The sequence below is a fragment of the Babylonia areolata genome, chromosome 5 (genome assembly GCF_041734735.1).
Source record: "Babylonia areolata isolate BAREFJ2019XMU chromosome 5, ASM4173473v1, whole genome shotgun sequence".
Lineage (NCBI taxonomy): Eukaryota > Metazoa > Mollusca > Gastropoda > Neogastropoda > Buccinidae > Babylonia > Babylonia areolata.
In genome coordinates this window covers 522,650-535,654 of record NC_134880.1, presented here as the reverse complement: position 1 = coordinate 535,654, position 13,005 = coordinate 522,650, and the positions used below count along the sequence as shown (strand labels likewise).

The following is a 13,005-nucleotide window of genomic DNA, read 5'->3' as shown; positions in this document are numbered from 1 at the left end:
TGTGTGTGTTTGTGTGTGTATGTGCGTGCGTGCGTGCGTGCGTGCGTGTGTGTGTGTGTATGTGTGTCTGTCTGGCTGTGTCTGTGTTTGTGACGTTGTGTATCATTGCTTCGAGCTGTCCGTGTTTGTTGTGTGTCTTTGTGTGTATATATATATGTATATGTGTGTGTGTGTGTGTGTGTGTGTGTGTGTGTGTGTGTGTGTGTGTATGTGTGTGTGTGTGTGTGTGTGTTTGTGTGCGTGTGTGTGTGTGTGTGTGTGTGTGTGTGTGTGTGTGTGTGTGTGAGTTGTGAACTTTAACAAAATAATTCAATTTCTCTGGAAAAAGAACACTGTGTTTACGGCAAGTTTGGAATAAACTTAGAGAAAAGAATATTTTCCACTCGTCCCAATTGAAGGTAGTATAACTTGTGAACTTCACCCTTCCACATTCCCAACGTACCCTTTCCCATTGTCCCCCTCTCCTCCACATTCCCAGCGTACCCTTTCCCATTGTCCCCCTCTCCCTCTCCTCCACATTCCCAACGTACCCTTTCCCATTGTCCCCCTCTCCCTCTCCTCCACATTCCCAACGTACCCTTTCCCATTGTCCCCCTCTCCCTCTCCTCCACATTCCCAACGTACCCTTTCCCATTGTCACCCTCTCCCTCTCCTCCACATTCCCAACGTACCCTTTCCCATTGTCCCCCTCTCCTCCACATTCCCAACGTACCCTTTCCCATTGTCCCCCTCTCCTCCACATTCCCAACGTACCCTTTCCCATTGTCCCCCTCTCCTCCACATTCCCAACGTACCCTTTCCCATTGTCCCCCTCTCCCTCTCCTCCACATTCCCAGCGTACCCTTTCCCATTGTCCCCCTCTCCCTCTCCTCCGCATTCCCAACGTACCATTTCCCATTGTCCACCTCTCCTCCACATTCCCAACGTACCCTTCCCCATTGTCCCCCTCTCCCTCTCCTCCACATTCCCAGCGTACCCTTTCCCATTGTCCCCCTCTCCCCCTCCTCCACATTCCCAACGTACCCTTTCCCATTGCCCCCCTCTCTCCCTCCTCCACATTCCCAACGAACCCTTTTCCATTGTCCCCCTCACACCCTCCTCCACATTCCCAACGTACCCTTCCCCATTGTCCCCCTCTCCTCCACATTCCCAGCGTACCCTTCCCCATTGCCCCCCTCTCCCCCTCCTCCACATTCCCAACGTACCCTTTCCCACTGTCCCCCTCTCCTCCACATTCCCAGCGTACCCTTCCCCATTGCCCCCCTCTCCCCCTCCTCCACATTCCCAACGTACCCTTTCCCATTGTCCCCCTCACACCCTCCTCCACATTCCCAGCGAACCCTTCCCCATTGTCCCCCTCTCCCTCTCCTCCACATTCCCAGCGTACCCTTTTCCATTGTCCCCCTCTCCCTCTCCTCCACATTCCCAGCGTACCCTTCCCCATTGTCCCCCTCTCCTCCACATTCCCAACGTACCCTTTCCCATTGTCCCCCTCTCCCTCTCCTCCACATTCCCAACGTACCCTTTCCCATTGTCCCCCTCTCCTCCACATTCCCAACGTACCCTTTCCCATTGTCCCCCTCTCCTCCACATTCCCAACGTACCCTTTCCCATTGTCCCCCTCTCCCTCTCCTCCACATTCCCAACGTACCCTTTCCCATTGTCCCCCTCTCCCTCTCCTCCACATTCCCAGCGTACCCTTTCCCATTGTCCCCCTCTCCTCCACATTCCCAACGTACCCTTTCCCATTGCCCCCCTCACCCTCTCCTCCACATTCCCAACGTACCCTTTCCCATTGTCCCCCTCTCCCTCTCCTCCACATTCCCAACGTACCCTTTCCCATTGTCCCCCTCTCCCCCTCCTCCACATTCCCAACGAACCCTTTCCCATTGTCCCCCTCTCCTCCACATTCCCAGCGTACCCTTTCCCATTGTCACCCTCTCCCTCTCCTCGACATTCCCAACGTACCCTTTCCCATTGTCCCCCTCTCCTCCACATTCCCAACGTACCCTTTCCCATTGTCCCCCTCTCCTCCACATTCCCAACGTAACCTTTCCCATTGTCCCCCTCTCCCTCTCCTCCACATTCCCAACGTAACCTTTCCCATTGTCCCCCTCTCCCCCTCCTCCACATTCCCAGCGTACCCTTTCCCATTGTCCCCCTCTCCCTCTCCTCCACATTCCCAACGTACCCTTTCCCATTGTCCCCCTCTCCCTCTCCTCCACATTCCCAGCGTACCCTTTCCCATTGTCCCCCTCTCCCCATCCTACCTTTGCCCTACAGTCTGACTTCAATCTTCGGCTTGTGGGCGTCGGGTGAACTCTGGCGGTGTCATTGTGCTGAACTGGTGTTGCAGGGACTTTATAATGCGAAGGACTGGAAATGAAGTAGTGAATTGTGCTGTAGTTAGCTGGGGGTTAATTTTGTGAGCTGTGATTTATGTCTTTATTTCGTTTGATTGCAGTAAAGAACTGAGCTGAACTTTTCTGTGTTTGTGTTGTCCGGTCCTTAGTCTGGGAAGGGTGGAAGTATATGTGTGTTTGTGTTGTCCGGTCCTTAGTCTGGGAAGGGTGGAAGTATATGTGTGTTTGTGTTGTCCGGTCCTTAGTCTGGGAAGGGTGGAAGTATATGTGTGTTTGTGTTGTCCGGTCCTTAGTCTGGGAAGGGTGGAAGTATATGTGTGTTTGTGTTGTCCGGTCCTTAGTCTGGGAAGGGTGGAAGTATATGTGTGTTTGTGTTGTCCGGTCCTCAGATAGTCTGGGAAGGGTGGAAGTATATGTGTGTTTGTGTTGTCCGGTCCTTAGTCTGGGAAGGGTGGAAGTATATGTGTGTTTGTGTTGTCCGGTCCTTAGTCTGGGAAGGGTGGAAGTATATGTGTGTTTGTGTTGTCCGGTCCTCAGATAGTCTGGGAAGGGTGGAAGTATATGTGTGTTTGTGTTGTCCGGTCCTTAGTCTGGGAAGGGTGGAAGTATATGTGTGTTTGTGTTGTCCGGTCCTTAGTCTGGGAAGGGTGGAAGTATATGTGTGTTTGTGTTGTCCGGTCCTTAGTCTGGGAAGGGTGGAAGTATATGTGTGTTTGTGTTGTCCGGTCCTCAGATAGTCTGGGAAGGGTGGAGGTATATGAGCAACCCCTTATGGGTTGTGACAGTTGGAAACATGCCAAGATTGACCACACTGGAGGAGATTGATGAACTTACATGACTAATTAGGAATGGTCTCGTGTGTTAAGAATATGAACAATGATTCATTTAAAATATACATACGACATAAGTGCAGATATTTAGACATCAATAGATCAACTATATATTTTTTATTTCAAATCTAATAGACTGCTGAATTAGTTATATCTACCATAATATACCTTGATATGTAGTACTATGAAGTGTTCTGTGCAGTACCGTATACTGTGTACAGTGTTTCTCGCCCCAGCAGAAGACTGGAGCCCGCGGAAACATGAAGGGATTCCTCTCAGCGAAGAGCATGTCACTAAACTTCGACGCCGTCACGTTGTTCTTTTTCTTTCCCTATCTGTATCTAAACATTGGTTTATTTCCTCACATAGTGGCCTTTCTTTTCAAACAGATGTCATGCCAGGTTAAACATCGTTCGTCGCTATCACAGTACCATTGCGTGTAGAAAACGTATGTATACTGCACACGGGGACCTCGGTTTATAGTTTTTGTCCGAACATCCAGAAGCCGACTACCCTGATGGCCCAGTCCAAATCTGGAGAACAGGTAAAAAAAAAAAATGTTCGTGACTGAGGCCACAGAAAGGATCTTCTCCTTTCTTACCTTCAGGAGTGCGCGCCATTCACGTCCCCCTGCTCTTAATATAGTGGGGAGGGTGGGAGGAGTGGGGGGAGTGATGACTGTCATTCTCAGGGCCTTCATGGACCAGCCCCTTTCCGCAGTGGAGACGGTCGAGGAGAGTCGTCGTCTGAACGGCTGGCGGTCATGCCATCATGTCAGTGCCACATGCTGAAAACTGTGTACATGGCAACCAACAAAGTAGAGCGGTAGCCAGGTAGTGCGTCCGACTTAGGACCCAAGCGAGTGTCCATAGGTTTTAGCCTCGTATACACAGCGGGATTCTTATCCCTCCCCACCCCCCACACGCCCCAACCCTGCTCCACAAGACATTGAATGTTGGTCTGAGTGAAATATTGTCCCTGGCAAAATTATGTGGAAAATGGACTTTTATAGTGCAACAAATACAATTACAGACAGGGGGAAAGAACAGGTGATGCTGCACTGTGGCGATGACCTCTATTCGGAACACCAGTCCCACTTTCACGCAGAGAAGACACGACACGGCACGGCACGCACGGCACGGCACAGCACGAGTCGAGACACGACACGGCACGGCACGACACGACACGACACGACACGGCACGACACGGCACGGCACGGCACGACACGGCACGGCACGACACGGCACGGCACGACACGACACGGCACGGCACAACACGGCACGACACAACACGGCACGGCACGGCACAACACGGCACGACACAACACGGCACGGCACGGCACAACACGGCACGGCACGACACGACACGACACGACACGACACAACACGGCACGACACGACACGGCACGGCACGGCACGGCACGGCACATGACACACGAGACACGACACGACACGGCACGGCACGGCACATGACACACGAGACACGACACGGCACGGCACGGCACATGACACACGAGACACGACACGGCACGGCACGGCACATGACACACGAGACACGACACGGCACGGCACGGCACGGCACATGACACACGAGACACGACACAGCACGGCACGGCACATGACACACGAGACACGGCACGACACGGCACGGCACATGACACACGAGAAACGACACGACACGGCACGGCACGGCACGGCACATGACACACGAGACACGACACGAAACGGCACGGCACATGACACACGAGAAACGACACGGCACGGCACGGCACATGACACACGAGAAACGACACGGCACGGCACGGCACATGACACACGAGACACGACACGGCACGGCACGGCACATGACACACGAGACACGACACCACACCACACGACACGACAAGACACGACGCACTGGTGTTCTTCACTGTTGGACTCTCAAGAGCGAAATTGTGTCGAAGGATTAAATGAACCTCCACCTGTGTCCTGGTTAGCCATGACTAAATACTTTGAGAGCTAGTAGAAATGACTGGAATATACTTTGGAGGAGATTCTCTACTACTACTACTACTACTACTACTACTGCTGCTGCTGCTTCTGCTGCTGCAGCAGCATTCTTCTTCTTCTTCTTCTTCTTCTTCTTGTTGAACTCAGTAAAGATTCATTGTGGCGACGGACAGAGCTGTTCACCAGATTCCTCCAGGTCTGTCAGTTGGGGATGTGTCAAAGCCTGGGTCCGTTTTCCACTGTTGTCAGTCCATCGTGTTTCTTGTTTTTCTGTCTTTCCCTCTTCGTCACGTGGATGAGATCAGATCTCGTTACTTCTTGTCACATTTGTAATAGTTCTGTCAACAGTGCACGAAGACATGACCTACATTCAATATCGGTAGATAACTTGATTGTGGCTGCCATTGGAACACTGAATGTCGATATCGGTAGATAATTTGTTTTATGCTGCCATTGGAACACTGAATGTCGATATCGGTAGATAACTTGTTTTATGCTGTCATTGGAACACTGAATGTCGATATCGGTAGATAACTTGATTGTGGCTGCCATTGGAACACTGAATGTCGATATCGGTAGATAATTTGTTTTATGCTGCCATTGGAACACTGAATGTCGATATCGGTAGATAACTTGTTTTATGCTGCCATTGGAACACTGAATGTCGATATCGGTAGATAACTTGTTTTATGCTGCCATTGGAACACTGAATGTCGATATCGGTAGATAACTTGTTTTATGCTGCCATTGGAACACTGAATGTCGATCCCTGATGCGAAAATATATTTTCCACGCGTGTGTGTTTTGGCACAAATTCCTTTTCTCTGAAAATACTTTGTGTGTTGATAACAAAAGAAGGCTTAAACATAGAGAAAATAATCCTTCTTCTCATACTATTACCGGTTGTAAGTCTTCCGGATTACGCTATATTTCAAGGTCGTGGACAGCTTATTCAATTTAGCTTCTGGATCTACAAGTCAACTAGGTCGTTCCAAGTTCGTTGTCAGAACGTTTGTATTGGGTTTAAAGCGACAGAGAAATTTTTCAGGGAAAGATTTGTGGGTAGGCCTCATCACTTATTGCATGACATCTCCGAAGATGAATTAAAAATCAAGTCTTTATCAACAAATCAACAATCTTCAATCCAGACTTTGTCTTTCAGAATTAAACTCTCGCTTGTGCGTTTAAAACTATTTCCGGTTTAACTTAAACCTCCGCCATTATTTGGAGAGAAATGTTGGTACACAATTGTAGATCTTGAAAATAAACATTCGTCTTCACTGGTTCCGACAGTAAGCAGCCACATTTGGGGAACTGAGTCTGTCTTTGTTCGGATAGGCTTGCATTGATCATTCTTGGGCCTACAATTGAATCGTTATAATTTTATGTAGTCGTAATCACGTATTCCAAGAAGAACAGCAAGAAGAACAAAATCAAGACGTACTGGCCTAAGACGACAAATGAAAGAAAATCACCAGGAACAGTTCGGTAGAAAGGGCATGATCATACTGACTCATGAGAAAGTCTCGGATAGTAGCATACAATGTTTTCTTCTACCCCACAGGCAAGGTTTGACGGGGTGTGGTATACAACTGTATGTAGCCTCACACATCAGACACAAATTCCCGGCAGCTTCCCTGGCACCTCTGAGTCCAGAAATCCATTTCTCCCAAAACACCACAACCAGAACCAAAGTACCCGCGGGGTTCTCCTAAAAGCCAGTAGGAATCAGGAAATTAACCCTCCCTTCTTTCTGTGTGTGAAAGGGTGACGGCGAGATGGAAAGGAGGACAAGTGGGAGGAGGGAGGAGAGGCAGACCAGGACGGAGGGAGGGAGGGAGGAGAGGCAGAACAGGACGGAGGGAGGGAGGGAGGAGAGGCACAACAGGACGGAGGGAGGGAGGAGAGGCACAACAGGACGGAGGGAGGGAGGGAGGAGAGGCAGAACAGGACGGAGGGAGGGAGGGAGGGAGGGAGGAGAGGCAGAACAGGACGGAGGGAGGGAGGAGAGGCACAACAGGACGGAGGGAGGGAGGAGAGGCACAACAGGACGGAGGGAGGGAGGGAGGAGAGGAAGAACAGGACGGAGGGAGGGAGGGAGGAGAGGCAGAACAGGACGGAGGGAGGGAGGGAGGGAGGAGAGGCAGAACAGGACGGAGGGAGGGAGGAGAGGCACAACAGGACGGAGGGAGGGAGGGAGGAGAGGAAGAACAGAACAGGACGGAGGAATTGTAATGGACAAACGTTGGTGTGATGGAGGAAGGGAAGAAGAGATATTCCCCACAGACAATGGGTAAAAAGACAGAAGGTTTGCGTTGGGCACTGGGGGATGTGGGGTGGGTGGGAATATCAACTGCATTTTGATCCATAATTTTTTCTTTCTGCGTAGTACTTGCACTGGATTTTGAAGACTGCCGGGGACAGTGAATGGGTTCCAGGGACGACTGGTGAGAGTGACTCTTCAAACGATCTGATCCTGTTAATCCCCACAGTGCTTAACAGATGTGAGCTTTCCCCATGAAGAAACCATATTAATTACAATGGTGAATTTGATGATGATCATGATAATGAATGAATGATGATGATGGTGATGATGGTGATGATGATGATGGTGATGATGGTGATGATGATGGTGATGGTGGTGATGGTGATAAGGGACTAGAACATGAAGAGGAGAATGATAAGGAAAAGAGAAAGACAGAAAGAAAGAAAGAAAGAAGAAGAAGAAACAAAAACAACGATCAAGATCAAGATCAGGGACAAGAAGATCATGATGATGAGATGTGGTTTTCTAGATTAACGCTTAGAATGTCCCCTCGGAGAACGTGCTCATGAATATGTCACAATATGTTCCACACACCTCCACCCCCTTCATCAACATCAAGGTAGTTCTGGACAGTGCTCTGATCGGCCCGAACGCCCCTTTTTGAGGAATGTCCAAATAATTCAGGAATATAGAACCAAACGGAAATCATTGAGACATACGTCAAATTTATCATATTTCTTTTCGTTCACACTTTTAGGTGCTCTATTCATTTATCTTAGAACAGAAGAAGAACAAAAACAAGAACAAGAAGAACAAGAACAAGAACAAGAACACAATGATAAAGATGGTGATGACAATGATGATGATGTTGTGAAAGAGGAATAACTTTAATCGTCAGGGATTACAATGATGAGGTGGGGATAAGCATGAAATGGATTACGAAGTCTAATCTGCACTGATCATTGGAAAAAAAGGTCAAGTATTGACTCTCACAGACATTTCTAAACGAAGAAAGCATCCCCAAACGGTTTCCGTCATCGAAAAAACCGAGGTTCAATCCATGGCTCACTATGACTTCTCGTGAACCACCAGGCTCCATGAAGGGGAGGAACCAAAAGCAACCAATGGATGGCCACAACAGAGCAACCAATGGATGACCACAACAAAGCAACCAATGGATGGCCACAACAAAGCAACCAATGGATGACCACAACAAAGCAACCAATGGATGGTCACAACAAAGCAACCAATGGATGGTCACAACAGAGCAACCAATGGATGGTCACAACAAAGCAACCAATGGATGACCACAACAAAGCAACCAATGGATGGTCACAACAAAGCAACCAATGGATGGTCACAACAGAGCAACCAATGGATGGTCACAACAAAGCAACCAATGGATGGTCACAACACGGAATCGCTCGGACTTGGAAGGAAATGGGACTTCCTTCGGAAGCTTCAGCGCTGATCCGAGTTACTGTGGTGCTGGGGAGAAAGGAAAAATAGGGGAGGCGGGGAGGTGGAGTGGGGGGGGGGGGTAGTGGCGATGAGAAGAGCGGGATGGATGGTGGCGTGAATGGCAACGGGCAATGTTATTCGCACCACAGGAGAAAGATGAATGAGGGATGGAGATGGGGGGGGGGGGATAGTGAGAATGACCAGGGTGTGCTTGTTAACTGATGGTGTTTGGATTGCCTGCCGCGTAGTCTGGTCTGTGCACTCCCTTCTGGGGACAAACAAGGGGTGGGGGTGGGGGTGGGTGAGGAGGGTGGGGTGCAGGGGGAGAGAAGCGTGCAGTATAACAAACCTTTGTGGATTATTCTGATGAGATTAAACTGCGCGTTTAATGTGCAAATGTTCAGCATATCTTAGTAACTAGTCGCGAGTTCCTAGTATTGATTGGAAAAGACCGACACTTTAACAGTTCAAGATTTAAACAGAAAACTGAGAAAGGGTGGGGTGGTGATGGGGGTGGTGGTGAGCAGCTCGAGGTGAAGTGTGTGTGTGTGTGTGTGTGTGTGTGTGTGTGTGTGTGTGTGTGTGTGTGTGTGTGTGTGTGTGTGTGTGTGTGTGTGTGTGTGTGTGTGTGTGTGTGTTCGCTCGTTCGTTTGCTTAATGTCTTTCCACACTTGTGATTTTAGACGAAAATCAATCATCTTCCCCACCCCACCCATGCCTTAAATCATCACTGTTTTCCCTGTTCCTCTCCCCCCGATTAGCATAAAAAAAAGAATGGAAACGAAATAAAACAATCTAACTAGTCAACCAGTTGAATTACAACAACGCGCGCGCGCGTGTGTACGTGCGTGTGTGATTGTTTTCCCTGCCAATTATCATCACATATCTCTGTGTGTCAAAGTGTTCGTTTCATCTGCTCCTCTCCTCAGACTCCAAGGTTGAGGTGATTCCAGATTGCTGGAAATTACATTGAATCATTTTGAAAAACCCAACACGCTGAAAGATAAACAAATGTAACTAATGAGACAGAGACCATTGTGGAAAATACTAACGTTGGGCCGGCCAGTGGCTGTCATACTGTCACATGAGTAAACCATAGATGTAAATAGTAAATCACAAACCATACATCTTACAAACTGGCACACCTTGACCAAGACCGATATGCCTGACAGATGACCCCCCCCCCCCCCCCCACGCCCCACCACCCCCTCTGATAATACAGAGAGGAATGACAATGACTTTCTTCTTCTTCTTCTTCTTCTTCTTCTTCTTCCTCCTCCTCCTCCTCCTCCTCCGCAAGCTGTGACCCCAACGTTCACTCGTGTACATGAGTGGGCCTCTGTCGAGCATTCTGTGTTTATGGCGACATGTTGGCAGTCATACTGTTTTCGGGCGACATGTTGGCAGTCATACTGTTTTCGGGCGACATGTTGGCAGTCATGCTGTTTTCGGGCGACATGTTGGCAGTCATACTGTTTTCGGGCGACATGTTGGCAGTCATACTGTTTTCGGGCGACATGTTGGCAGTCATACTGTTTTCGGGCGACATGTTGGCAGTCATACTGTTTTCGGGCGAGGGATGCACGCCGGATGTGTTATTGTTTCCATAGCCCACGAACACTGACATGGATTACACGGGATCTTTAACGCGCGCAGTTTGTCTTCTGCATGCGTTTTTTCACAAAGGGGATCAGGTACTAGTATGTCTGCACATCTGTTGACCTATATGCTATATACTAGGAGATCCAAAAAATCTCGAACTATCTGCACACTCGTTCACAAACGCACACGAATATAAAAACTACTCGTTCCTGTGCAAGAATGAGAGAGAGTGAGACAGACAGACAAACAAACAGACTGACAGGGTGTATAATACATTCGAACATTTGTTCTGTCCAAAGGAAATTAAAAGGGCTTGCAAGAAATTCTAAATCATAAGCTGACTGCTTGGTCATCATCATCATTTTCATCAACATCATCATCATCATCATCATCATCATCATCATCATCATATGAAGAAGAAGGAGGAGGAGGAGGAGGAGGAGGAGGAGGAGGAGGTGGAGGAGGAGGAGGAGGAGGAGGTGGAGGAGGAGGTGGAGGAGGAGGAGGAGGAGGAGGAGGTGGAGGAGGAGGAGGAGGAGGAGGAGGAGGTGGAGGAGGAAAGTGGAGGGCAGGAGGCAAAGAGAACTGATGAACACCATCTTTAACTAAAACAACAACAACAAAGAAATGGGAAGACCAGGTTCCCATGGTAATCAAGAACTTAAAAGAAAAGAAAGAAAGAAAGAAAGAAATCACTGTGTAATCAGAAAATAAAACAAAAAGCAAGGACAGGATAAATGAAAAAAACAACAACCAAGGTTGTGGTTGGGCCGGGAATGGTGGAAAAAAGGACTTCATTACATCATGACAAACGACCTCTTTATCGAACATGATTATGTCTCAAATTGTATCAAAACGTATAAATATCGGTAACGTTTAACCCGTATGTCTTGTTATTCTTTGACAAACTGGGCTGTCTCTCTGTGTCTGTCTCTGTCTATCTGTCTGTCTCTCTCTCTTTCTCTCTCTCTCTTTCTCTCTCTCTCTACTGCTGCTGTTGTCTCTTCCTCTTCCTTCTTCTCTTGTTTCTGTTCTAAGTATTAATTGTGCATGTACTTATGTTGTTCGTCTGTTTCGTGGGACATAAAAGAAATTTATTCATGCAATGTCATGCTTTTGTATTGAGTATTTGCTATGTTTTCCCTTTTCATGAGGGCAGGATGAAAACAAGCCATTTTGTTCTGATTCCTTTTTTTCCCTCAATAAAAAACCCATTCGTTCGCTCTCTCTCTCTCTCTCTCTCTCTCTCTCTCTCTCTCTCTCTCTCTCTCTCTCTCTCTCTCTCCCTCCCTCCCTCCTTCCCTCCATCCATCCCCCCTTTCTCTACCTCTCACGGTCTCTATCTCCATGTCTCCTCGTTTTCTCTGCCCCACCCCCTCTCTCAAACCTTGCCTTCCTTCCCCCCCCCCCTCCCACTTTCCATTAGAGATCAAAGGCACGATGATAGTCGACCTTACCACCAGACTGTCTCGTCTCATGACACCCTACACGCCAGCATGCTGTGACCAGGCCGAAATCCTGTTCCGCTGGTTCCACTACACGAGAATAACATGAACAATCCGCTGGTCCCACTACACGAGAATAACATGAACAATCAGTTCAGTCCCATGAAGAGAGCGGGCTTCTGTTGCTGTTGCTGCTGTTGCTGTCAATGCTACTGCTGCTGTTGTTTCTCTGAAGACTTTTCACTTTTGAACTATTACCTTCTCTGTGTGTGTGCGAATGAGCGTACTAAAGCATGTGTGTGCGTGCTTGTGCGCGCGTGTGTGTGGAGGGGGGGAGGGATAGGAAGGGCGCGGGTTAAATACAGCTGTGTGTACCTTTGTGTAAATCATTGTTGAGGCCTCCCTGTTGGAAGCTTACCTCGAGAGCTCAACAGCTCGCAGAGAACGAGAAGCAGCAACACCAGCAGTGTGGAATGACGCATGGCTGTACACTGGGGCTGGCACGTGCGTCACGGATCCAGGGAAAATTTGTATCCTTTCTTTTCCCGTCCGTCTGTTGATGTCTATGTCACACACCCTGGGTGTTGATGTCTGTGTCACACACCCTGTTGATGTCTGTGTCACACACCCTGTGAACACGTCTGTTGATGTCTGTGTCACACACCCTGTCTGTTGATGTCTATGTCACACACCCTGGGTGTTGATGTCTGTGTCACACACCCTGTTGATGTCTGTGTCACACACCCTGTGAACACGTCTGTTGATGTCTGTGTCACACACCCTGTCTGTTGATGTCTATGTCACACACCCTGGGTGTTGATGTCTGTGTCACACACCCTGTGAACACATCTGTTGATGTCTGTGTCACACACCCTGTTGATGTCTATGTCACACACCCTGGGTGTTGATGTCTGTGTCACACACCCTGTTGATGTCTATGTCACACACCCTGGGTGTTGATGTCTGTGTCACACACCCTGTGAACACGTCTGTTGATGTCTGTGTCACACACCCTGTCTGTTGATGTCAATGTCACACACCCTGGGTGTT

General features: G+C 48.7%; 1 protein-coding gene across 1 annotated transcript in view; it reads right to left on the bottom strand.

Moving 5' to 3' along the window:
• Window positions 1–12,501, bottom strand: part of LOC143282316 (neuronal acetylcholine receptor subunit alpha-7-like) — a 101,683-nt gene extending 89,182 nt beyond the window's left edge. Inside the window, exon 1 of the mRNA XM_076587917.1 lies at window positions 12,374–12,501. Within this exon, the coding sequence (XP_076444032.1) occupies window positions 12,374–12,437 (64 nt within the window). The 5' untranslated portion in view covers window positions 12,438–12,501. The remainder of the gene's footprint in view (window positions 1–12,373) is intronic.
• Between the last annotated feature and the right edge of the window lie 504 nt (window positions 12,502–13,005).